Source organism: Pelophylax lessonae (assembly GCF_965119305.1).
Source record: "Pelophylax lessonae genome assembly, chromosome: 2".
In the NCBI taxonomy this organism is placed as follows: domain Eukaryota; kingdom Metazoa; phylum Chordata; class Amphibia; order Anura; family Ranidae; genus Pelophylax; species Pelophylax lessonae.
Genome location: NC_138769.1, coordinates 381,079,075 through 381,106,796, shown reverse-complemented (window position 1 = coordinate 381,106,796; position 27,722 = coordinate 381,079,075). Strand labels below are relative to the sequence as shown.

The window sequence follows — 27,722 nt, the reverse complement described above, 5'->3', positions numbered from 1 at the left end:
CTCAGGAGCTGAAAGCCATAAAATGCTAGTATGCAGAGCATAATAACACATTATGGCAGACTTGCCTGTCAAATGATCCCCTCCAAGTGCGGTGCTGTCACCACTCTCACTGGTCAATGGAGCTCCCTTCTTCTCCCAGTCTTCTGTCTGGGTTTGGATTGTTTGGCCACTTGATTGGGCAAGCCACAATGCCATCACTTTTAATTATGCACAGGGGAGGTATATCATCATGGCACAGACCAGTGCGCCGTAAATGTACACTGAGCTGTGCATGTGTGGCTCATCGCACATTAAGGCAAACAGGCAGGGAGAAGCAGTTATAAACATAACAATTCTACCTGTCAGCTTTTTAATTTTTTTGGTTAATTTCCACTTTAATGTCTTACAAGATGTTTTCATTGATGCGTTTACCACTTTAAAGTGTTGACACAGTAGTGTGAGTATAGGAATGGGCTTGTTCACCATCATAAGGTCCTTTGTTATTGTGAGTGTTTGTCTGGGAGGCAGTACAATGTGCCACACAGTCTCCACATTTCATATTACAACAAAAAGAAGAGGTTACAGTATTGCCTTAGTGATGAATGCCTGCTAAGTAGAGAACAATACAGTATATACTATGGTAATTTTGTAACTCATGACTACTGTATACACAACTTGAATAAATTAAGTATTGGCAAGACAGTCAAAGTTTATTACACAGACATGGTGCAATGTATTGCTCATATAAGGAGCCACATTTACGGAAACTAGCAAATATGAGCTCATTTATTGAACAGGTGACTCAGAATAGTGATAAAAGTTCTTCCTGGACTTCTGCTTCCTTCTGTTAAGATGAACAGAAGCAGGACAGGGCAGTGCAATAATAATGTGCAAGTCATAGCAACCAGTAACCAAGTGTTAAGCAACGCCATTAAGCTAAAACGGTACATTCCAATCAAAACTGAAAAGCAAGTTGGGAACCATGGTTGACGTATGCCGTCACTGATCTCCCTCTGACAAGCGTGGGTCAGCTCTAACTGTTGTCTCGAGCGATCCTGGGTCCCTACTCTTCCTTTCTCCCCTTACCCTACCCATACCTTTCTTCTTTGTCTTTCCTTTCTGTTGTCTTTTATCTCTTGACGGTTCCTAAACCCTCTTTAGTTGTCTACTGATGCCCAGGACTACTTCAAAACTGGGGTATTGTCATACTTGTTCTGGCTACTTTTGCAAACTTTGGGGTTAATCCCAAAACGCGTATATGTTATATTTACTGTGATGGTATGGAAAGGAGTCCTTCCCTCCTTCGTTTATGCTGTATTCCTTATGTCCCCAGCCATAGCCCCTGTGTAGATGGACTGCGTGCTTTTGGTATTACTGTATATTTTAATGATATACTTGCAATAAAAATTACTGAACCAGAAAAAAAAAAAAAAAACTTGAAAGAAATTCCTGAGAGGGGAAACAGAGCAGACTACCCAATCTACTTAAGTTTTCCAACCAGACATTGCTTAAAATGTAACTCCACTTTTGTTGGGAAAAAAAAAATTCCCCTCTGGGTGATCCTATGTACATTACCACCTTTGTTGCAGATTCCTACCTTTTGTTTTTCTGAAGAAATCCCTGTGTGTTTCTCTGTGCCAATGTGGGAAAGTGAGTCTAATAGGAGTGGTTTCAAAATTATCAATCAGTTGTGCGCATGCAGAGAATACTAATGAGGAAATCTGCTGGACCTACATCTCTTTAGACATGTCCCTATTGGTAGTATTTCACTAAAAATTTTACAATATGATTTGTGTCGCAATTGTATACGCTATATTATTTTTCTCTTTATTTACCCCCCCCCCCCCCCCCACGAAAGTGGAGTCACCCTTTAAGCACACCCTCCAACCCGAATTCCTTTTGTCTTTTTTTCTGGTGTTCTTGCTCACACCGGCTTTTGATGCTGGAACACCCCCTGGGCTCCTTGCCTCCCTTTACGTACAAATAAAATGCCAGCACCAAGAAATTTTTTATGCTCACCAACCTACTTCAAACCTGTCCTTTAAAAGTAAATATGACTGGAAGCCAAAAGTGGGCAAGTTACACAGTAGAGGTGTCAGGAATTCAAATACCTCTGTTGCTCCTTCATGGCACATTGGATGATCTGTGAAATCTGAATGCAGTGGGTAATCTGAATGCAGTGGGTTACAAGAACCCAACAGCGCAATAGCAGAAATAGCTCACTGACGATATTCACCTTTTTCCTAGAATTTGCAGCTTGGTTGGGTTATTGTCCTCTACATCTCCCTGTTGCGATTTGTACTGCCCATTGTTGTAAATAGAATAAGCCTGAATTGGCATGAATGGAAATGATGTGCTGTGCTGGAGCATTCTCTTACTGGTCATCTCTTGGATGCTATGATGGAGTTACAAAGGCTGAACAGATAGCACTAAATTCTGCAGGTAAAATGTTTACATTGGCAGCAATGGGGAGGGGATACTTATCCCCATTATCAACAGGAAATGACACCCCAAAGAAATCCTCCACCAAACGAAAGAACGGAAAACAGAGGAGAGGGTGCAGAGGTGGACGAAAGAAACAAAAGGAAAAGAGAGTCCTAGGGGCTGGGATCTTCAATCTCAGTAATGCCCAGTTCACTTCTGACGAATTAAAAATACTGGAACTTGGTCTTAAATTTGCCCCTGACAAAAGTGTTGACAAGTTCAACACCTTTATAGATATTGAAAAATATGTCAGGAAGCTTAAAATTAAAAAACATTTTTTAGAAAAACCGTTTAACCCTACCTCTAATAATGCTGATTATCAGGACAGTGGATTGAAAAATCGTTCTGTTTTTAATCCTCCCAAAGCTTCCAACCATTGTTTGGAAGTTTTTAAAAGTATGGTAGAAGATGATGTGCGGAAAATTAAATTAAAACACCACTACACCAAAAAAGAATTAGAAAAGGGCCTCAAGGAACTAGAGGACCGTAAAGACATAGTCATACGAGGAGCAGACAAAGGGGGGGGAATAGTAGTTCTCAACAAAAGTGATTACAAACTAGAACTGGACAGACTAGTGGGTGACCAAGTCACCTATCAAAAGTTGAGAACCAACCCCACCCAGAGTCTAAAATCAAAACTTGAGAAAATTGTGAAAAAGGCTAAAGAAAAAGGTATACTAACCAAAAAAGAGGCACAGTATCTTGTGCCCAAAGCACCACGCTTACCCACAATTTACCAGTTGCCAAAGGTCCACAAAAACAAGACTAAGCCCCCTGGGAGGCCTATTATTAGTGGCATCGAATCGATTTTTTCCCGGATAGGGGAATATGTGGACCATTTTTTGCAACCGATTGTACCACTTTATCCTTCTCATTTGAAAGACAGTAAACACTTGATCAACCTATTGGAGCAAGTAGAAGTACAGCCAAACACTTTCTTGGTAACAGTTGATATCGAATCCCTGTACACCAGCTTGAAGCAGGATGATGTACTTAACACTACTATAGCTGCCCTAAACACTAAAACCAACATAAAACCTCAACAAAAAAAGTTTATTTGTGATGCCCTAAGCCTAGCCATGGAAAATAATTATTTTTGGCATGATGGAGGTTATTATAACCAAATTAGAGGCGTGGCAATGGGCGCTAAATATGCCCCTAGTGTGGCAAATATCCTTCTTGGGCAATGGGAAGAGAAAGAAGTCTTTGCCAATCTGAACCCGTCACTCATTCTATACAAAAGATTCATTGACGATTTACTGTTAGTATGGAATGGGTCAGAGGAATCTCTAAAAATATTCCTTGATGACATGAATAGGAATCAGTACGGCCTTGTATTCACAGCCACATGGGACAAAGTATCTGTAAACTTCTTAGACCTAACACTGGTGAAACAGGGTTGTTCTATCGCTACAAAGAGTTTCTTCAAAGAAACAGATAGAAATAGTTATATCCCTACCCGCAGTTGTCACCATCCCAAATGGCTGGGTGCCATCCCAAAAGGACAATACATGCGCATCAAGCGAAACTGTAAAAATGATGAAGACTTTTTAGCCCAATCTAATTTATTGACACAAAGATTTGTAGAAAAGGGCTACAAACAAGAAGAGGTTACTAAAATTAGAGACCAGGTACATCGGATGCCTAGGAGTGAGTTACTGAAAACTAAAAAGAAGGAAGCAGAGACAAAAGGGGAATTAGCGTTTTTAACAGATTTTAGCAGGAATTATAAACAGGTTGAAGCAATTGTGCGTAAGCACTGGTCGATTTTATTGAAAGACAAAACTCTGAATAAAGTCCTCCCTGAAAGACCGCATTTTATTTACAGGAAGGCCCCAAATTTGAGACATATGCTGGCACCAAATATACCTGACCCCCCAAAAAACAAACCGACCTTTCTGGATGTAAAGGGTTTTTTTCCTTGTGGTAGGTGCAATGCCTGCCTTATGACAAGAAAAAACCCTAGGAAAATTACCAGTTTCCAGTCGAAAGTCACAGGACAACAATTTGCAATCAAAAAGCTCATTTCATGCAGATCTACACATGTGACTTACTTGATAAGTTGTCCATGTGGATTACAATATATAGGCAGGACCACACGAGAGCTTTCTATCCGGATCAATGAGCATGTAGGAAATGTTAGGAGAGGCTTTCCCAAGCATAGCCTTTCCAACCATTTCCGTCTATATCACAATAAGGATCCATCTCAGATGACCTTTTGTGGTATTGACAGAGTAGATCGCCATTGGAGAGGGGGAAACATGACTAAAAAGATCTCAATGAATGAGACCCAATGGATCTACAAAATGCAGACTTTACAGCCGTCAGGTATGAATATTGACATCGACCTAAATTGTTATATTTCCAATTTTTAAAAAATGTAATTTCAAATACTTTATAAAATACTTGTAAAAACATACCTTTGAGCAATTTCACAAATTATAGGAATATATAGTGCACTTTATCTTTCCATACCAATATTAATATTAATATGAATAAAATATATATTTTTTAATAATTTTTAATGAATTTTTACTACACATTAATATTTTTAGGGATATGTTTAAACCAATAAATTTTATTTATTATTATTTAATATTTTTTAAGATTTTATTAAAATATAGTCTATGTAGTATGGTATTAATATCGCATTGAGGGTATTATATCTATATACAACATTCATTTATTGTAAACAGCATCCCATCGCCTTAATTTGTTATACATTGATTGGCATCCAATTATTCCTTCAATCTTTAGTATGGCAATCGGACCCTCCCCTTTTTTCCTTTTTTGTATTAGTATAATACTGCCGATTGTCTATTCGGGCTTGTTATAGTAAATCACTGGCGATTTGCCCAAATAAGAAATGGCCGCGGAGCACTTCCGGGCATGGGAGTGAACCTAGCATCCCGAAAGGAATGGGCGGTTCTGAAACCGCCGGCCAGCGATTGGATGTTGTCAGCTAGATACCTCTATTTATTGTGAATGGAAACGTACGGTCACATGATCCCCTGATGACGTCAGCGCGTCTGACGAAACGTGCGTCGGGAACGTGAGACCGTGGAGTTTCGGGTTGGTGATACGCAGAAGCTTAGGAGCGTCCCGTACACCGAACCCATGCTGCATTTACTGCATGAAGGCGTTTGATTCTAATGTTTTGAGTAAGTGCAATTTCATTAATAAACCCTAATTACCAGAACATACTACACTATCGGAGTTTCCTTATCTTTCTCCCCACAAAAATATCCTGAAATACTTGGAGTTCCTTATGCGAGCTGAGTCTTATATCAAGGGACCTGAAGGATAGCTTGGAGGCATTTGTGGACCATCTACGCTGTTTTAGACCCCCTGTAATTAAGGGGTCCATCAGCTTTGGTAAGAAGTATTTACCCCGAGCACTGGGTGGAGAAAAGTTTCTTAAGGTGGAGGTCCCTCACTTGAAGTTGGAGTGATTTTCAGTCATTGCTGAGAGTTCTGTATTGCACTGGGCACTTTAAAGACTGTTGATATTTATTTACCAAGGACCTTTCACATTTAGGATTTTGTATATATTTATTTATTTATAATCATTTATTCACATATTTATGCACACAAGCACTTTTTGGTTGTGTTAAGTGTTGAGCGCAATTTATTCCACTCTTTTCACAAAATGTTTACACGTCTTAGCCCGGGTTCACACTGCTTCGACCTGAAAGTTGTGTGGCTTGGGATCTAACTTAGCCCTGCAAATAAGTCCGTCTTGGATCCGACTTAAAAAGAGGAGCTCCAGGCTCCTTCAGAAAAAGTACAAATACTGTAGCTGCTGACTTTTAATATTAGGACACTTATCTGTCCACGAAACCAGGAGTGTCTTCGGGTTCTGCCGCCGCCATCTCGGGTAAGGGAAACCGGTAGTAAAGCCTGTTCCCGACTGAGCCATGTGAATAGCCCCGCGGTGGGAGAGGGCCAAATTCCTTTTGGGTGAAGCTTTACTTTAATGTAACTTTTTATACTCTATGGCATTGAAGTCATATAAAAGTCGGACTAAATTAGTGCAGCAACCTTTTCTAAAGTTGGAGAGACTTTTGTCGGATCAGTTAAATCGATAGTAAAGTCTCGTTTTTTTTTCCTATAAAAATAACAAACATGTTATACTTACCTGCTCTGTTGCAGTGGATTTGCACAGAGTGGCCCGGATCCTTCTCTTCTCGGGTCCTTCTTCGGCTCTCCTGGCCCCTCCCTCTTGTTCAGTGACCCTACAGCAAGCAGCTTGCTGTGGGGGCACCCGAGCCGAGTCACATTCATTATTCAGTCACAGGGCCCCAACCCCCCCCCCTCTCTCCTGATTGGCTAACTGACTTTGATTGACAGCAGTGGGAGCCAATAGAGGATAGAGAATCTCGGACGGCTGAGATACTCGTGGACATTGCTGGACAGAGAGGGACCTCAGGTAAATGCTAGTGGGGCCGAGGGTGGCTGCTACACACAGAAGGTTTTTTATTTTAATGCATAGAATGCATTAAAATAAAAAAACCTTTTGGCTTTACAATTCCTTTAGGACGGCTCTCATAGGGAAACGTTGAATTTGACATGTCATGCGACTTGTGCTCTCACAAGTCAGACCCCAAGTTGCACCAGTCTGAACCGGATCTTAGGCCACATTCACATGGCTGGTTACATGCGGCTATCGAATTCCAGCAGCAGGAATCAGCAGCTTCTTGTGGCTGCAATGACTAGGGCATGCGATTAGCAGGGGCTGCTCAGCCTATTTAAACTAAAGGCAGGCTGACAGAGGCCACCGCTGTTCGCATGTAGGCAGTTAGCTTTGGTTACAGACAGATGACCGAGCCAAATACGATCAGCTACCTTCGAACTCAGACATTGGTCCTTAGCCACAGGTAACCACTGTGTGTGTGGCTACATGCAAACAGTGGCGGTTGCTGTATAACTGGTCAGGTTGTACATGTACAGTCAGCCCCCATCTGTCTGAAAGCACCCTGAACACTGAGGCAGAAGGGCTGATCTTTGGCCGCTGTCCTTAAAAGAAAAAAAAAGAAAAGAAAAAACCTGTCATGAGAGAAATTTGCAGGTTGACATTGCGGACTTCCTCATTCACGATCTAACCTATCTAGCCTTGTAAAGAATAAATCGCTATACATACCTTTTTGAAGATATGTACAGCTGCCAGTCCCATGCTGAGCTGGTAGCTGTGGCTTCGCTGTGGGGACGGGTGCAGAAGAGGCAGCCGACAACGGAAGCCCCATAGTAACCCTATGGGTGACATCACTTCCCAGCCATTGTTGGCTGTCTCCTGTGCACAGCTTCCGCCGCTAGAGACCAGACCGGCTTAAAAAAAAAAAAGTATGTATAGCTATTTTCTCTTTACAGGGCTAGACAGGTTAGTCTTTTTCTAGAGATTTCAGTGTTAGGGTGGACTTTTACTTTAACATTTTCTAGTAATACAGAGGCAAGAAATTACTCTTCTAGTTGCAACACATTTATAAAGAACATATACAGCAAGGTCACTGGCATTTTTATCCAGAGACCAGTAATGACACCCCCTTGAATTTCTCCCAGGATAGGTTTACTTAAGTGTGAGAATATGTTAGTAGAGAGTTTTAGCCAACTCTTCATAACCATAATGGCTATGCTGTCTCAAAGCCAAGCAATTATTTAATAAACATAATCATCATATTATCATGTGTCAAGTGGAGAAAAACTGGAAGAAAAAAAAAAAACATATTTCACTAGGCATGCATCTAAAATGATGAGGTGTGACTTAGGTCTGAATGAGTGCCAGCATCCCTAGGAGTCATATCAATTCAGCGTTTCAAAAATATCAAAAAACTATATTACTATAGCAAAAAACACAAAAAATTGCTTCTATAAAAGTTTTTATTTGTACATAGAAAAAAACATCAAATAAAAAGAATATATGCTATAATAGTTACATTGCCCATCTATCACAGATACCACTTATTAATGAAATGTAAATATCTGTGAAGATGTCCAAGCAATGTCCAGTCTATATACAGATACAAATATTCCAGCCTGTGGAACAGTAGAACGCCTGGACAAGTGCGTACACAAGGACATGAACGCAACACAGTGATGGCGGGCACAATCAGGAGTCCTGACCAGCAGCACCGGTCTGGCTGCTTTGACCCTTATGGAGATCGGTTTAAAAAGTGTTGGGCAAACCGCATGGACATCTTCATGGACATAACTACATTTAAAGTGAGATTTAAAGTTTATTGCTAAAGTGGTATCTATGAGAGATGAGCAAAGCTACTGATAACCAGTCTTTTTATTTGATGCTTTTATCTATGTGCAAATAAAACATTGTAACTTTTATGGAAGATATTTATGTGTTTTTTGATATAATGCCTACAAAATCCCATATACCCTGTATTGATATTTCACTAGGCAATAATAGCAATAATATCAAGCTCTTCAAGAGATATTGAAAAAAATTTGACTAAAAAAAATAACCATCCTTATTGCGAATTCTCTTCAGCTCCCCTGGATGCGGAAGGACTTATGACAAAAATCATATTCAATGTGCTTGTGAGATAAATGAATTCAATTAAAACATCTATAAAAACATAAAGAAAGCATTTGCAAAAATCCACAGAGGATATACTGCATGAATTTCTATTTATTTGAGCAATATCTTGGATGGTTTGTAGGGAATACAGAAAAACTCCAGGGACAAATGATCAAAATGTTTGTTTTAGATTGTTAGGGAAGTAAAAAATTCACTGCACAACAGAATAGCCTAAGAAGCAATTAAAAAAAATGATCAGATTCATAATAGGAGCGACCACCCATAGATTTGAAAACAACTATATAGCAGTACAACACAGCACAATTTACAACTAAACAGCCAAGAATATTAAACCAATACTATAAACAGAACTAGAATATAAAAAAGGAGATATAAAAAATACATTACAGGCTAGATCACCAGGTGAAGAAAAAGAAATAAAGCCTAAAAAAGAAAGCCAGTGCAGCCATCACATCTACGAAGTGGTAAGCTGGGGGGGGTTGTATGAGGTTTCAGCCCATTTGACACCTGCTCACCAATATGGCCTCCATGGGAGTCCCTTATGCAGCCAAACCTCTATGCGTGCAACACAGATATCGCTATGGCCTCCTCTCGGAGGAGTTCACTCACCTAAGTATACTGCCTGAAGGGAATGCTGGGACATGTAGTCCTCCTGGAGGATCCTGCTGAACTATGTATACTGCTAAGCAAAGCATGCTGGAACTTGTAGTAGTCCTAGTGGGAAATCACTGCCTGGCGGGGAATGTCCTCCTGGAGGACAGTACTTAGCTAAGTATACTGTTTGAAGGGAATGCTGGGACACATAGTCTTCCTGGAGGAGCCTGCTCAACTATGAATACTGCCAAATAAAAGCATCCTGGTACTTGTAGTCTTTTTGGAGGAGTTTATTCAGCTATATAAACTGCCATACAGGGAATGCTAGGACGTGTAACCCCACCAGTGCAGAGCCCCAGCCTTAGTATTACTAACCTCCCTCCTCCTCCCCACAACAGCAGACACAGACAGGCCAGGCTAACATGTACTTACATAGTTGGACATGATTTCCATCACTAAGATTTTCCCCTTTCTTCATACATAACACATTGGGTGCTGCAGTGTAAATGGTCCAAAATGAAACACAGCACATCAGCATTTAGTTTGGCGGTCTGCAGTACCAGTTTATGGACAGCAGGGGATGTCTGTCTGAAATGGGATGAGGAGGCAATATGCTGACGGGAAAGGTGGAGGTAGTGTGCTGCAAATACAAATAAAGCCTTGCTCGTCTGCAGCTTGGCCCAGCCACTAACAAGCCTGGGGGTTGGAGGCCTCTGCTTTAAAGAACACAGTATTAAGCACCTTGTGAAGGGGGAGACCAATGGTATAGAGCAGTGTTTCTCAACTCCGTTCCTCAGGGCACACTAACAGGCCAGATTTTAAGTATTACCTTGGGGAGATGCAGACTAGAATACTGCAATCACTGAGCAGCAAATTTTATCACCTGTGATGTATTTCAGTCTTCTTGCAAACCTGACCCGTTAGTGTGCCCTGAGGACCGGAGTTGAGAAACACTGGTATAGAGTCTGCACACATTGAATAGCTAAGGAATTCAGGTTTGCCCAAAACATAAGGTAATTAGGAACACCTAATGCCATTTTCATAAATGCCTGCATATGGGTACTCTCTGTGGCATTATTGTATGGCTAAAAAGCAAAAAGATTTCATGTTGTATAATAAGCTTTCTGCGAGTAAATGAAAGAATTGCTTTTTATCTGAAGCTAGAAAATATGAGAGTAATGAAATGTATTACCTCTGCAACTTTTGGAGGAACTCCATCTCCTAGAACTTCCCTGATGAAGCATTGCTGACTCATGTAATAAGAAGGACCTCCGCATGTCCGTTTGAAAGCATCTTTCAGCCTTTTCAATTCCACATCAGTCACTGCATTTAAAATGGAAAAAAAGTCAGTATAAACGATTACTTTTGATTTTAGCTTACACCTTAAAACAGAACTGAACTTAATGTGAGCACAGAAAACCCTATTTAATTCATTTTTCATAATCAAAGCAAACTCCCCCATTCATCTATGTTTCCATTACAATTCTGTTGAGAAATCACTTTGAAAAACACACCCTAGCATTTCTAGTAAGGGCAGATGATTCATGTAGCATTTATTTTCAGGAATCCATCTCCCCTTAGCTTAGGTATGCAGACTGGAGGTTTTCTTAGCATGGAAAGCCCCCTGATGAAAACATGCCCATGAATACTCTTGGGATGTATGATATAATTTTGCCCTAGGCCAGAAATCAGGAAGTAACCGAAGAAAAGTGAAAACAAAAATTAAAATAAATAAGTATATTATACCTTTCTATCTACTAATACTAGCAGCATAAGGATTACAAATAGTTAATGTTGACAGAGAGTATATTCCACTTTAAGCATTTACGATTTCAAAATTCTGTAATAGAAGCATATAGGGTAGACAATACATGCTGAGAAGGAATATGGATTGGAGTATTGTTCAGGCAATGAAAGTTTCTCCACCCTTTTTCAGTCAAGGCACCTACATTTTTGGTTGCAACATGATAAAAATATGCAAATTTTCAAGGGATATGAATACTTTTTCAAGGCACTGCATTTAAGTTTTTGCATATACATACAAAATGGACTATTAAGGAAGGGCAAACAATTACAAATCTTGCATAAAACAGACATGAGTAATTGCCCGCATCCTCCACCAAAAAAAAAAAAAAAAACAGACATGAGTACTGCACCCAAGGGGAGCAATGAAAATACAAATCCTGAGGACTATACACAGCCCTACAATAAAAGTAGTTGACAGTTCTAGGAGTCTAAAAAAAAATAAATTATGCAAATCCAGAACGCACTAATACACACACGCGCGTGCAATAAAATCCTCCATAGATATGCACAGAAAATAATCAACCTACTGTAGACAGTTAAAGACCATGAAAATAATAAACAATTGTGACAGGAAGTCAGGTAAATCTGTGGGTGTTGTCACAGACGGGAGATACATTTCTGCTTTGTTTAGAAAATTCACCAATTACTATAGGGTGTCGGCTGCAGAGGTAGCCAGAAAGGTGTAAGGACGTTGAAAAAGCTTCAGCTATTCAGGATGAGGCAATTAAGGCCTCTATATGTTATCCAGAGGATGACTACTGATTGCTGCCTCCTGAAGCTGTGTGAGCTGAGGAGAGCAGTCAGCTGAAAGACTTCTGAAGGTGAGGTGATGGACTTTTTCTGTGTGAAAAGAAAACAAATGGACCATTGGTTGTCTGCTGTATGACCAGCAGTGTCTGCCCAGCAGTAGGTTGGGACAGACTCCCTAGGTAGGTTCCGGTGTGTGAAGGTAGACGCCCACAGTGGCCAGGGTTTATTTTATGTTTGGTTTGAATTATGCTGTTTTTGATGCTTGCACTTGTTAGAAGAAAATTGCAAGAATAAACCATAGACTGTTGTTTTCAACTACTCCTCGGCTATCTCTCTGTGTAACGAACCCCCCCAAGGGGTCACCCTTTCCCGCTATCATGCTAACCCCTCACACAATAAGTATTACAAGAGCAATTACAGCTGTTGGGATAAGGAAACGTCCCCCCAAAAAGACTTCGAGTCTGCCATACTTTGGGTAAACTTCTTAGAACATGACCGACCCTTGTAAATCAATTTAAACTTAGGTAAATCAGCATTAACCAAATTCAATTTATGCGCATAAAACAAAAGCATGCGGAGCAGGATACGAGCATGAGTCCCAGGAACAAATTCATTCAAAATACCTAAAAGCCCAACTTCTGGGGTCCAAGGCACTGGAAGATTATGGGTAGTCTCAAAGAAGAGAAATAGATCCCACCAAAAATTAGACGTTACAGGGCAAACCCAAAACATGTGGAAGAGAACCGCACCCCCAAGTCCACAACAGGTACTAGCGGCAGCAGACCCAAAACCAATGCCAGCCAATCCAGCTGGAGTGTAATGAAGATGATGAATAAGCTTAAATTGAATAAGCCTATCAGTCGTGCTTATCACATCCTTAAACAAACCTCAGTAGCCTTTTCCAAACCCTCCTCAGAAAGCCCAGGCACCAACACAAGCCATTTACGATGGGAATTCCGAAAGGGGTTGGCTCCAGCCATTAATTGACAGATGGCGCTATACAAGTCTATGACTGCACATTGTGCCAGCATGGCCAGAGAGAAGAGAATTATGGCTGAAGGTTGTTAATAAAGTCAATACTCAGAATAGACCACACTTGGGATGAGAGCATGGCCTGGTCAGTTTTCTGGCTGTGCCGAGAATTCCTTATGCAGCTGAGAACAGAGATTATGCGATTACTTATAAAATAAAAGAGAGGGGGGAAAAAAAGGTATTTATAATATTTTTTTACATCTATACACTAACATTTTTCTTTTCATTTCTATTTTAAACTGAATGGGTTGTTTTACAAGGTGAAGGTTTACATATACTTTAAATACAACAAAATTATGGAGCAGCAAGCATTTAAAAGTCTCATAAAATATACTTTAAGGTAAATACAGCAATAAAATCTCAATATATGCACACACTGAAAGAAAAAAAAAACATACTTTTTCTCCAAAGCTGAACTGAAATGGGGATAGGCCCTCACCACCCTCACATACAATATCAGAAAGCCTGCAACCAGCAGAGCAACGAAGAGAAGTAGCTTTGGGGGATTGCCCCAAAAAGGCAGCTGAAGTGAGATATAAAGTAGGTATTATAGCTAGTTTCTCTACCCCTAGACTAAACAAGTATTTAACTCATGCTGCTGCCCAGAGATGCCCCCCAAAAATACCAGTAAAAATTGGGCACTAATTCAATAAATGTTTACCCTGCAGATTACAGTGGATTTCAAACAAAACTGAAAATCTCTGATTAAAGATTCTTCTTGAGGAACAATCACCTTACTGAGCAAGCACACACAATTATAAAATATACTTCAGAGAAAGAAAGATATGAGCTTGGCACACAGCAATTTTAATGAAAAAATCAGATCTCTAGACATTCTTTAAAGTCAGTGTTAAAAGAAATAAGGACCTACATTGCCTAATCCCTTAATTAATATGGTGCTCTTGTCCATGACCAAAATCTTATCCTAGAAAGATATATCATATGCAAGAACAGACAAAAGAAATAGCTCTGCATACAACTGCACCAACAACTAAGGCAAGATTAAAATGTCGTTTTTAAAATGATCAAATTTACATTTTGAGAAAATAAAAAAAACAGAAGCCACAGGAAGAAAATACCAAAGATCTACTACTTTTGGTAAGAGACCACAGAATCCTATACGGTATAGTTATATTGTAACCAGAATATGTCAATTTTGACAATTTCCACTGTAACACCTTTTGAGTAATCTGTTTTCATACGATTTCGTACCTCTTTGTTTGCTTAAAAATCTTTTTTTTCAATAAAAATTATTGGAACAAGAGACCACAGAATCCTGTCCACCCTTTACCTTACTACATCAATCAAATGCCAAAGAGCTGCAGTTTAGTGGAAGAACATACATGCTAAGGTTTGATGATCTGTGCAAATGTTAAAGGGTATATACTAGGGATAGACCGATATGGTTTTTTCAGGGCCGATGCCGATATTTTGGTCACAACGTATCGGTATAGGCCAGTGATGGCGAACCTTTTTGAGCCAGAGTGCCCAAACTGCGACACAAAACCAACTTATTTATTTCAAAGTGCCAACATCCATCGCCATGCAGCACACCACCATATAGCACATCGCACAACTCAATCACACTGTAAACTTCTAGTACATAATATGTATTGCCCTTCAGCTCACAACTTTGTTGTCCGGCTACATCACATCAGTGAGCTACACATTACACATCATCATGTAACTCATAGCACACCTACTCACAATGCATCCCACACTCCATACAGCTCATGGCACACTTTCCTCTCCATCACACATCTGGTCCCCGCTCTGCAGCTCACCACGCACTCCCCCCTCTGTTGGGATACGGCAGTGGTGCAGTGACACTCATGTAGCCCATCATGCTCCCTCTGCCCACACACCCATAGCAAACGCCCATAGCACAGAACACGGTCACATGGCGCAGCTCATTCCCAGCAGTTCTGAACTCATCTCTGGGCTTTCTCCCCAATGGATTGAAGCGGGTGCATTCGGCAACCTCCGGGCAAACAAACACTCACTTCTCCTCCCACGCTAGTCGATTGGCTGTTTATTCCCTGGACGACGGAGGTGATTGGCCGCCCAGTTGATTGGCTGTTCATCCCACGGCTGGGGGAGGTGATTGGCCGCCCTTCCTGCTGGGTCTGTGATTTGATCCCGCAGTGTTTTCTCCAAAGAGTTGTTCTCGGAGTAAAAGTGCTGTGAGTGATCTGGAGGAGGAAGGGCAGTGCCGGGACAGTGCATGGAGACTGGGCGCTATTTCCTCTCAGTGAAGTGTCTGGAGCTTTTGTGTGTCCGGAGCTGCTCAGAGAACTATAGCTCGCGTGCCCAGGGAGAGATCTCTGCGTGCCAGCGGTGGCACGCGTGCCATAGGTTCGCCATCACTGGTATAGGCTGATATGGGCCGATATTTTGTACATTTAAAGTTTTGAAAAATAAAGACAATTTTTGACACAAATCTGGTACTGAACATGTTAATTTTTGTTTAATACCTAATGGCTGCCTTGCTGGCACCCTGTGGTGGGTGGGTGGCTGGCTGACACCCTGTGGTGGGTGGCTGGCTGGCACCTTGTGGTGGATGGCTGGCTGTCTGGCACCCTGTGGTGGGTGGGTGGCACCCTGTGGTAGGTGGGTGGCTGGCTGGCTGGTACAGTTCCTGTGGCTGGCTGGTACAGGGCCTGTGGCTGGCTGGCTGGTACAGGGCCTGTGGCTGGCTGACTGGCTGGCTCACTGGTACTGGCTGTGATACACTCCCGCGAGACTAGTCTCCACTCCAGACAAGGCTTTCCAAGGCGAGGGAGGAGGCCTAAGAAGGCAGAATGATGTCACAAAAATATCAGCCAGTTCCGGGGCCGATACCGATATATCGGGGAAAGTGCATATCGGCCTTGCCGATAATCGGTCTATCCCTAGTATATACCACTACTACATGTACAGTATGGCAAAAGCATTTCTGAGAATAAAGCCTCTCACCGTCTACAGTAAACCTCACAAGAGAAATCAGTGAATGTTCATGTTCAATAAACAACAACCTGGTTATCTATACCAGTGCACTCCAATGGACAGTGGCTTTGTACGCTTTAGTCATCTGCCAAAGGTGCCTTTCCAGCTAGGGTTGCACCGATACCAGTGCTGATACTAAGCATTTGCACGAGTATCATTATTCACCTTCAGGTTCAGTTCTTTCAGCAAGATTCCCCCACTTACAGCTGAAATCTAAAAAAAAGAATGCCATCAACTATCAGTTGTTAAGAAGCGAGCCGCTGCACCCTTATCAACCATTGATATTTCAGCTGTCAGCGGGATTCCCCTTTCCCTCCCTGCCTCCTTCTCCCATCCTGCCACCTGTCATTTCCACCGGTTGCCTCCTCCTTTCCCTCCCTCCAGCTGTCACCACTACCCTCATGTCTTTCCAGCTCTCCCCTCTACCCCACCACTCAGGGTCAAAACCAGGGGAGGCACCATGTTGAGAGGGGTGCCGCCAACCCAATGCGCTAAACTGAGAGAGCTAGATGATTGCAGCTGTCGATGGCCTAGATTTTTTAGGTTGGGTCAAGCTGCGCAGTCACAGGCTCACCTGAGCTGTAGTCACACAGGGAGTTGCCGAACACACATGCCACCGGCTGCTCTGTGTGAGTGACAGTGAGCCCGCCAAGCCACACTGCCACTGATCACAGGTGAGCAGGTATCCAGACCCAGGATTCAGCCTGCTGTACTGCCCTACCTTGCTGCATTTCTTAGAAAATCCAGCCGGAACCCCAGGGTAGCAAGTCAAAGCAAGTCTTGCTGACAGGAATCCAGGCTCCAGCCGTACCCAGGGGTGTCAATCTTGAAATGATCCGGGTTCCAGGGAGATGCCCAGGGGAATCAGCTCTTCGAGAATACAGTGCTTGTAATCCACAGGCGGGGGGGGTGGGGGGAGACGGGTGTTTGGGAGCCTGGAGAAGGGTTGATTCTAAGAGTTGGGAACTGTGTGTTCCTGGCTGATGTCTAAACCCCAGGCAATGTGGATAGACCATATATCCCCTACTGACATTGTCCAATGTCCTACTGACACCAGCCACTGCCCTACTGTCACAGTAAGCTGCCCTACTGACACCAGCCACTGCCAAATGCCCCACTGACTTACACCGTCCACTGCTCTACTGACACCGTGGTGGTTGCCGAACTGAATCTTTGCCCTGGGTGAAAGAATGTCTAGCTTCATCACTGCTTCCTAACCCACAGCAGCCTTCATCCCTCTCCAAGTACTATGTTGAATGTGCATTGATATCCAATGAATTATGAAGTCCTGAGACCCATCATTTTATGCTGTGCCATAGTTATAAAATTGTAAAACTATGAAGGGGTGATAATCATTTAGGAGGTAACCCATGGATCCCAAATGTTTGATTTTTTTTGTCTGTCCCCTCCTCCACGCCCACCGATTCTAAACCACACCAGCCTCCATCACTCTCAACATTGTCCTGAACTCCTAAAGCCTCCTACTGTTATCCACTGCTGCAAAATAATAACTGGCTGACCTTACATTCCTTTAATATGTTCATAGTCTAACCCTCATGTTCTAACTTCTACCACCCCCAATTTAGCACTCCACAGGCCATCCAGCAATCTCCCAAGGACCCTTCCAACCTCCTCATCCCCCCCCCCCACCACCACCCTGCCTCTCCTAACTCCCTAACCCACTACCACCTCTTCTTCCTAGGCAAAAGGTATCAGTATTTGGTATTGGCGAGTACATTTAAAAAAGTATCAGTACTCGTACTCGGTTTTAAAAAAAGAATAGTATCAATGCATCCCTATATCCAGCCATTCAACTTTTGTGCTCTACCTTGTTGCTGTGGCTGTTTTCTTCACCTGGTTTACTTCTAGATTCAGCCATCTTGATTGGCTGGTATGTGATACACATCCAACACATGCCAAGATTGTACACTGAGCTGTGCGACTTAGTATATAATCCTTAGAAAGCTAGCTAACAGACCGGTAGGAAGTTTTTATTGCAGAGAAAGGCACACAGTTACTTCTGCAATAAAAGCCTAAGAGCTAGCATTTTTTTACACCAGTTCTGCTTTTAAAGCAAAGGAAAAACAGAAGGAAGAGAACTCTGACACAAGACTGCACCAAAGACAAGCTTTGTATAAAGCCCAAAGAACGAGTGTAGTAGAGTTTTGTCTTTCCTTTAAATCAAGTAATGTCATGTAATAATCAGGTTTCTCAAGCGAACAAGGAAGAGATGATGCTCATGGGTCTACTATACTGCGACTGGTGTTTAGTTTGTTGCCCAGAACGAAGAAAGACAGTATCATAGATAGACTCTATTTCCTGCTACAGACCAACAAATATGCAAAGTGCTGCTGTTTACTAATTAAAGTACGGTTTAAAAATATGTGAAAAAATAAAAAGGAAGATAGATACTTTTGCACAATCATTTATCCATTTTGCTTGGAATTGTTTTTTTATAGCGACTAGTAATTACCAAATACCAATTTGTTTGCAATCGTAATTTAAATACTATTTTCCTGCTGTAGCCCATAGTGACATGCCTTGGTCCTCTGTGTAAATCTAGAGCAGCACATTTTAAGAAGTCAAATTTGATTAACCACTCCATGGGTAGTCCCTTAAAGGCCTACAGAAAAAAAAACTGCGCAAGGATAAATCGTCAATCACAAAATATGATTCCAATAAAGCAACACCAGTCTATTTCCAGGAGAGTGCTCTCCAAGGCAATGAATTCAAGAACTATAAATAAACGTGTAAGCAGCGAGCAGCTTTATCCAAATGAGTTTCACAGAAGAAAAGACATCACATTCAGCGGCAGGAAAAGCAAAGCCTGTATTTATAGAAGCAACACACGTTCTGTAGGTGGTCATAAAACAGCCAATAGGAAGAACTAAAAAAATTAGTATGTGAGAGACACTCTAAACAGAACCAAAAAAAAAAAGACTGACAAGAATCACCTCCCTATAACATAATCACATTTTGTTGCTTTGCAGCCTGAAACGAGGGCAGACGCAGGTTTTGTTTTATCCAGCTGTATTTACCCATCCAAGCTAGGCCCCGTTCACACTGGGGCAATCCGACTTCCCGGGGCGACCTCCGAGGTCGTGGTGCGAGCAGAGCGCCGCGACCTCGGAGCGGCCGGCACGGACTTCATAACATTGAAGTCTATGACGGTCGCTCCGGGTCGCCCCAAAGAAGCTCCGGACCCTTTTTCTAAGTCGGAGCGACTTGTGTCGCTCCTATTAGAACGGGTCCGCAGCTTCTCTATGGAAGGCGACCTACGGCGACCTGTGAGGCGACCAGGTCGCCTCACAGGTCGCCCTAGTGTGAACGGGGACTAAAAGGTAGAACACCAAAATAACAGGAAAAAAAATAAAAAAAAAACTTTCAAAAATAGAATCACTGAGTTGGAAAAAGGATCACCCCCTTGAGTCAGTATTTTGTTGAACCACATTTGGCTTTAAATACAGCCTTTAGTCTGTTGGGAAATGGCTCTATTACCTTTGCAAGTCTACATCTAGACTTTGCAATATTTGCCCACGCTTCTTTACACAACTGCTCAAGTTCAGTTACATTTGATGGTTACTGTTTGTGGACTGCAGTCTTCAAGTCATTTCACAGATTTTCAATGGGCTCTGACTAGGCCATAAAAGGACATTCACATTTTTCTCCTTCAACCACTGTGTGGTAAACCTTTTATCCATTGATAACTTTCTGGCAGAGGGCAGCAGATTTTCCTTAAAGAATTTGACAGTATTTTGCCCCATCCATTTTCATTCTATCCAGACAAGTGCTCCAGTCACTTCTGCAGAGAAACACCCCAACAACAGGATATTATCACCTCCATGCTTTACTGTAGGAATGGTGGTATTTGGATGGTGAGCTGCATTGGATTTCCATCAGACATATCACTTGGGTGTGGAGGCCAAATAATTCAATTTTAGTCTTATCTGACCATAACACCTTTTCCATTTGTTCTCAGAATCTTCAAGGTGTGTTATGGCAACGTTCAGTCGTGACTGCATGTGGCTTTTCTTGAAGAGTGGCTTTTTTCTTGTAACCCCCCTATACAAGCCACATTTGTGGAGAATTTATGATATTGTTGTCAGTGCACACAATGAGCACTCTTTGTCATAGATTCCTGTAACTGCTTCAGAGTTGCTGTAGGCCTCTTGGTAGCCTCTCTGACCAGTTACATCCTGGCTCTTTCATCCAGTTTGGAGTGATTGTACCAAATACCTTCCACTTCGTAATAATAGACTTCACTGTGCTTCTAGGCATTGATAAAGCCTTTGAATTTTTTTTGCATCCATTTCCTGACGTGCCTGTCCACAACTTTATCCTGAAGATCTTTTGACAGTGCGTTGCCACCCATAGTTGATTGTTTGCTTTAGTTGCACTACCAGGCACTGAAATGCTCCAGGAAAGCCATTTTCATGCTGAGCTAGTCAAAATGACCACAGCTGATCACAGTTGAAAATCAAATGAGTTTGTGTGCCATTGAGAAGGTGATTAGCTACACCTGATTGAGTTTACAAGTCATTTTTAGGGGGGAGGTGATCCTTTTTCCAACTCTAGGATTCTGTTTTCTATTTTTTTTTATTTTTTTAGATATGTTGGTGTTATATCTTTCACTAGAATGTTATAAGTTGCACTGAAGTTTTACAGCTGGGTAAAACAAAAATGTCGGGCTGCAAAGCAACAAAATGTGAATATTTTAAAGAGGGTGATTCTTTTCTATACCCACTGTACATTGTACTATCTTGGACCAACGCAAGTATGAATGCCATAACTGTGGGATTCCAGTGGAAGCCGAAAATCACTGTGGTAGGCTGTGTTACTACAGTGATTGCCACTATCTCCCAGATCCCGCACCGAGCAGTTAATTAATGGCTAAAAAATTTTGCATTTTATCTTAGCAGGGTGTCAAAACATTCCTATCCTAAACATGATTCTTCCAGGTTCAGGAGAAGGAGGTTAAACCTCACCTAACCACAGCACCTCCTAAACTTTGCTAAAAGCCTCTGTGTACAAAATAATGGCAAAAGATCCTAACCTCAAGTTCAAGAGCTGTAGTGTACATCAAGCCTAAATGGAGGTGTACTTGTACCCATTAAATAGGTGAGGTGTGTTAGACCTATACTCATTTAGGAGTCTGATTGAGAAGGGGAGGGTGTAACTATCACTGTGTTGAGGCACGGTTGCACACGTGCTGTGAAACACTGGAAACTGTGGATGAACTTATCACAAATATAAAACTGATGTGGTCTATAATCTTGTTGTGTTGATAATCATGTGATTGGATATATGATTGATATAAGGGTTGTATTTTTTTTTTTTTTATTTCAGGTATTAAATATTATTATTATTTATAATAAATTTTAGGTGTATTAGCACATATGGGGTCAGCAGCAGCTCGTTGAGTGTTTTTTTTGTACACCCTGAGTCTATATATTGCAAAATTTTATTAAAGCGATGTTCTGCCGAAAACCCCAACTTCCAGAGAACTCCAATCACGCCACTTCCAGTGACACTACATCATGAATAATTGGAGATTGACAACCAGGTGCTTTCACAGTACAGGCGGCAGCGTATACACTCCTGTACACACTATAATGAGTGCACATTGTTAGGGCAGGCTAACAATGACCACTCATTAAAGCATGTACCGGAGTGTAAAGGCTGCCGATGTTCTGCGGGAAAAAAAAAAAGTGTTCAAAATCTCCAATAATTCCTGGTGTACACTCACCAGAAGCAACGTCCTTGGAGTACTAGGCAAGTTGGAGTTTTCGTCAGAACACCGGCTATAAACAGTGATTCTCTCTCCTGCAACCACAGGTTCCATCGCTCGATTCTCCCCTCCCCCCCCATCAACAGTCAGTGTGGAGCCATTTTGTTCTCCTGGCGGGGGGAGCCGCAAGCAATAATCTCATGTAAAATCTGACAGGCTGGTTGTGCCCAAGTTCCCCGATCAATCAGGTTGGATACAATCAGCCTGCCCATACATGGTTCGAAACTCGGCTGGTCTCTGCTGAACTGGCAGAGGTTCGAACCATCTATGGCTGGCTTTAGTTGCATGGTAGGGCAGGAGTTAATCTTAAATATATTTGAATCACCTAAGGAATGTTAATAAGCAACATAGTCAAGGAGGTCTGCAATTCTTTTAAATGTTAGTAATACGGCATCCAAATGTTTAAAATGTAATGATGTGGCCATCTGAGTATGGTCTGATCTTTTAACGTTAAGATGACCCAAGTTTAAGTTAGGTCTTGAAGCTTCTGTATAAAACAATAGCTTCTATAAAATTATAAAGTACTCCCTTAATTGTACATTTTCATCTCAAGTAAAGTAAAAAAATATTAACCTAAACATGCAACTGTACTTCACTTAAAAAATATAATCATTTTAAATCACAGGAAAATAGTTTTATCTATCTGTATATCATAACTTTCAAACTGGTTTATTAATAATGAAGGTTTTATTTAGAGCTTCAATTTACTGATCCTTTTATTTTTTTTTTCTTATAATTGTTCGTATCAAGACATAATGAAAGGAAAATAATAATGGTAATTATTTTAAGTATGCTCTTTAACAGCAATGCAAGAAAAAAAAAAAAAAAACATATTTTAGAATGTGCTCTTTAATGATATACTTTCAGTACTTCTAATTCACACAAATATAGGCTTACTCAGTGAGATACAGAGCAGTGTGCAGAAGCTTCTAACCCAAAGTGATCAGAGATCAGAATCAAACCTGTCAGTGATTTTGGGTGAGGAAACCAAAGACCTACTGTTTGTTTAAGCAGTATCAAACCCAAAAATGTATTTTATTGCAAAGTAATATATATAGGATGTGAGTGGGAATTGAGAGGAGAGTAAATATCTTTTGACAAAAAGACCGGCTATATATATATATATATATATATATATATATATATATATATATATATATATATATATATATATAAATAATGTGGTGGCTGCATCGGTTTTCTCATCTTAGGGTTTTTTCCCCAGTTTTCACCTGGTGATCTGACCAGTAACACACCTCCTGTATTAGAGAGACACAATTCTGAAGGAATGAGCACAGGAGGCACAGAAAAGAGCATCATTATCATTCTAGGCGGAAGGGGAGTGTTAACCACTTGCCGACCGCCGCCCGACTATATACGGCGGCGGTCAGCCCCTCGCAGGCAAAGTGACCTACCGGTACGTCACTAGCCTGGGAGCGAATAGGGGGCGAGCGCGCGCCGCCGGAGGCTCGCTTCCGCCCCCGCTCGTACTCGACGAAGCCGGCGCGTGTCACTCGCGATAGTCGGGCAGAGAGGGAGAAAGGCAGGCAGCTAATGTAAACAAAGCTGCCTGTTATTCTCCCCTGTGTAAAAACACAGATCACTCGGTCCTGCTATGTAGGACCGTTGATCTGTGCTATTACACCACTAGCCACATCCAATGACAGTAAGAAACACGCCCCTAGGGACACACTTAACCCCTCCCTCTCCAATAAAGTTAACTCCTTCCCTCCCAGTGTCATTTTTACAGTGACAGTGCATATGTATAGCACTTATTACTGTAGTAATGTCACTGGTAACCCCAAAGGTGTCAAAAATGTCAGTCAAGGGTCATATTTGTCCGCCGCAATGTCGCAGTACCGCAAAAAAAAAAAAAATCAGATCGCCGCCATTACGCGTTTAAAAAAAAAAAACAACAAAAATGACAAAAATCTTTCCCTTAGTTAGTAAACGCAATAACTTTTGCGCAAACCAATCAAAATACGCTTATTGTGATTTTTTTTACCAAACATAGGTAGCAGAAAACAAATTGGCCAAAAATGTAAAAAAATTTTGATTTTTACATTTTTTTGGGGGGGAATTTCATATAAAAAAATGTAAAAATATTGTTTTTTTTTGCAAAATTGATGCTCTTTTTTTGTTTATAGCGCATGATCAAAAAAATCGCACAGGTGATCAAATACCACCAAAAGAAAGCTCTGTTTGTGGGAAAAAAAGGACGTCAAATTAGTTTGGGTAAAATCACGCAGTGCCGAATTGCAAAATACCCCCTGGTCAGGAAGGGGGTAAAATCTTCCGGGGCTTAAGTGGTTGTAAAACTCCAAAAAAAAGTAAAAAAAAAAAGTCTAAAAGACAGGCATTATGAGCTAGTATGCATCGCATACTAGCTCATTATAAAATAGTCACCATAGAATGAAGCCCCCCGCAGCAGCGCCCACGCACCACTGACACGGCCGACATGTTAACCCATCTTCCTTCCAGGTTTGCGTCCTCTCCCCACTCCTGCGCATGCGTTCACAGCACAGGGCCCCTGAAGGAATGGCACGTTCCTTTAGAGCGCATGCGTTAGTGATGTCACTGGCTGTATGCAAAGTAAATATCTCCTAAATGGTGCATGTTTAGGAGATATTTACAGTACCTAAGGCATACTTATAGGTACAAGTTACAGAGGAAGCTCTGCTTCCTCTTTAAATGTAATAGTAGATTTCACAAACTGTTAACAAACTGAAGCCAAATTCCAGATCACACTTTAAAATCAGTCACAGCAAACTGATTTATTTATTTTTTTCATTTTGGGATAAAGGTTTACTAAATGAAAATAGAAGAAAGCAAACCTAAAAAATTAAACCAATACAGCCATTGCATCTAAGAATTGGTCAACTGCAATATATTTAAAGGTTTGCTTTTAGGTTTAATAATGTTTTAAACAAGCCTACATAGGGGATAAGTCAGTAAAACTAGAACTACTCGTCTGTACACTCACTGCAGGCCACTGAGTCAATGAAGTTAAAGCAAAAGCAACGGTATGACGGCCAGACAATTCCCTTTTCATAAGAAAGGAGAACAATAGACAACCTTTATTGTACCTGCTTCTGCTAGTAAAGGTTAGTCTCCACACATTAAAGCAGGGTGAACCTTTATTGTTTCTCACGCGACAGGTCTCCTTTCAGACGTCAGTCTAACCGATTTCAGATTCTAGTTATAAGTGGAATCTGGTGAAGTACCCCAACCCCCAGCTTCATATTCCTCTAAAAGTCTCCAGTGGAAGAACTCCCTGCCATAAATTTGCCATGTTCTCATCTACCTTTGGGTTGTTCCATTTCTTACTTTTGCATTCACTTTAGAGCTGCAAACTGCTAAATACACAGATAAAATACATATACAAGAGCTGTATGTTTGTTCATCCAGTCCTTAGAATTACACAGCTATGTCAAACAGCACAGCCCTGTCTGCCAGGTGCCCTGATTTTTTTCTGCTGTACTTAAGTTAACATGTGACACAGGTCTTGTCCCTCCCCCAGCATGACTGGACAGTGAACGTTAAAGCAGCAGAATTGATACATTCATCTCTCCCTCATTCTTTCCTTTTAGCAGGATGTTCCATGCTGGCTCCTGAGCACTGCAGCACAACGGATTGGTTCCTTGCACTATTTCTCTCTCTTCCGGTCTAAAGAAAGCTGTACAGGGACTACAAGAGACTGATATTAGGTCAACTTCAGATATTTATACCACTTGCATTAAAATATAAGACTATTTACTGACTGTAAAATCTTCTTCTTTGCATTCATTGGAGGACAGAGTTGTGCTTTACATCATCACCTACTTCATTCAAATAAAAAGCCAATACCACTTTAGGCAGGAAAGAGTCTCGGAAAAAAAAAAAAGAAGATGACCTTGTAAAGGACCAGAATAGCAAGACTGCAAGACAACACCGTCAAATCCGAAACTCTAAATGCCAATACAACGGCAACCAGGAAGGCCACTTTCTGACTGAGTGTTAGCGCTGGGATTTCCCCAATATCCTCGAAGGTGGTTTTTGCAATAGGACAGAAGGCAGGAGGGTAAAATTTTAAAACTTAAAATAAATGACACAGACACACCATTTCTTTTTTTTTTGGAAAATAATTGGCCGCAGCCATTTATTATTGGTTTCAAAATTTTATTAAATAAATAAACAAACACAACACACTTTAAGACCCCATTCAGACTAGCGTGACTTGTCAGGCGACTTGTCAGCCTGACAAGTCACGCTCGGTCGCTCGCCATTGTTTGGCACAGGACCCGTTCTAATAGGAGCGACACAAGTCCCTCTGACTTAGAAAAAGGGTCCTGTACTACTTTGGGGCGACCTCGGAGCGACTTGCATTGACTTCCATTATGTGAAGTCCCTGCAAGTCGTGCCGAAGTCACGGTGCACGCTGTGTACCGCGACTTCACAGGTCACCCCTCGAAGTCGGATCGCCTCATAAATAGTAAGTCAAGAAAAAAAAAACATCCCCCTTTGTTCAAATACAAAGGTGACCCACCACATAACAGCTGCGACAAAAAAAGGGGAGGGAGGGATGTGGAACACCACAGATATGCCTTCTGAGGCGAATGAGCCCCGCTGAGACGAAAACCCCCTTTTTATAGTCCCCCTGGGAAGTTCCAGAAGCTTCCCTAGCTGTCACGTGCCCCTGCAGGTAAGACCTGTCACCTGCCAAGCCACGTGACCTCCTACTCCCAGCTGACTACCTCAGGAGAATAACATTCCATTCCCGCCATTTTTTCTTGAGGAAAAAGGGAGGGAATCTGTCTGACCTAGTTTTGACCTCCTTCCCGCGACTCCCTCATGAGGAAAAGGGGACACGTTTCTGCCTTCCCTTTTCCCATCATACTGACAATACCAGGTTACAATCCAACAGTAGTGATAATCGCAATCAGTGCAACTGCTTTGTCTTCCAATTGATATCCACAATTTACAAATGTTGCCCACCCAAACACTGTATAGTAATTCCACACCACCAAACAAATACATTTATAACCAAAACATTGTAGCATATAAATCCTACCAAAAATAAATAAATAAATAATTCTACTACCTTAACCACACTAAGTAGTGATAAATCTTGAAACATTATACATAAAATTCCAGTATTCATAACTTCCACAAATAGAACTGGTGAAAAATGATGTATAAAGTCCATTGTTCAAAAATGATATAGCCCAGTATCCAGGAGAAGGGGAGAAAACACCCCATGTCTTCACTCTTCATGCATATGTACACATCCACCACCAAGTAAAAAACCTGCGCACCTCAATTTTATCAAAACACACTCAGCGATGTTATCCCACTACTGATTATCACCTCAACCCTCCTCAGCCTATACAGGACAACCATATCATCCAATTCCAGATGTAATCATAGGGCCCCAATCGTATGTCATAGAACAGAAGGGGAACAGACACACGTCGTCTTGCAAGTTTATTCAGACACCCCTCAAAACACTTACAAGAAAACAATTCTCAAAGTGCTATACAGGTTCAGTCAAATGCCTGCTTACCACCAAACTGGGCGAGACTTTAGCGTGACGTCACGGGCTCAGCTCCCTCCCCTATTGGTGGGGGGACGTACTAGTCACTAGATCGGGCTCAGGTTTGAATAAGTGGGGGGAGAGTAGAACTATAGGCAAAACTTTTTTATTTTCATTTTGGATAGAGCAAGGGAGTGTTCTAACCCCGATTAGTTTTCTTTTTTTGCCATCTATGTCCCATCGCG

General features: G+C 41.5%; 1 protein-coding gene across 2 annotated transcripts in view; it reads right to left on the bottom strand.

Moving 5' to 3' along the window:
• The window catches only part of USP32 (ubiquitin specific peptidase 32), a 781,032-nt gene that overhangs the window by 289,616 nt on the left and 463,694 nt on the right, over positions 1-27,722 (bottom strand). For both annotated transcript variants that reach the window (XM_082245728.1, XM_082245729.1), the window contains one exon: positions 10,797-10,927. In XM_082245728.1, the coding sequence (XP_082101854.1) occupies positions 10,797-10,927 (131 nt within the window). The remainder of the gene's footprint in view (positions 1-10,796; positions 10,928-27,722) is intronic.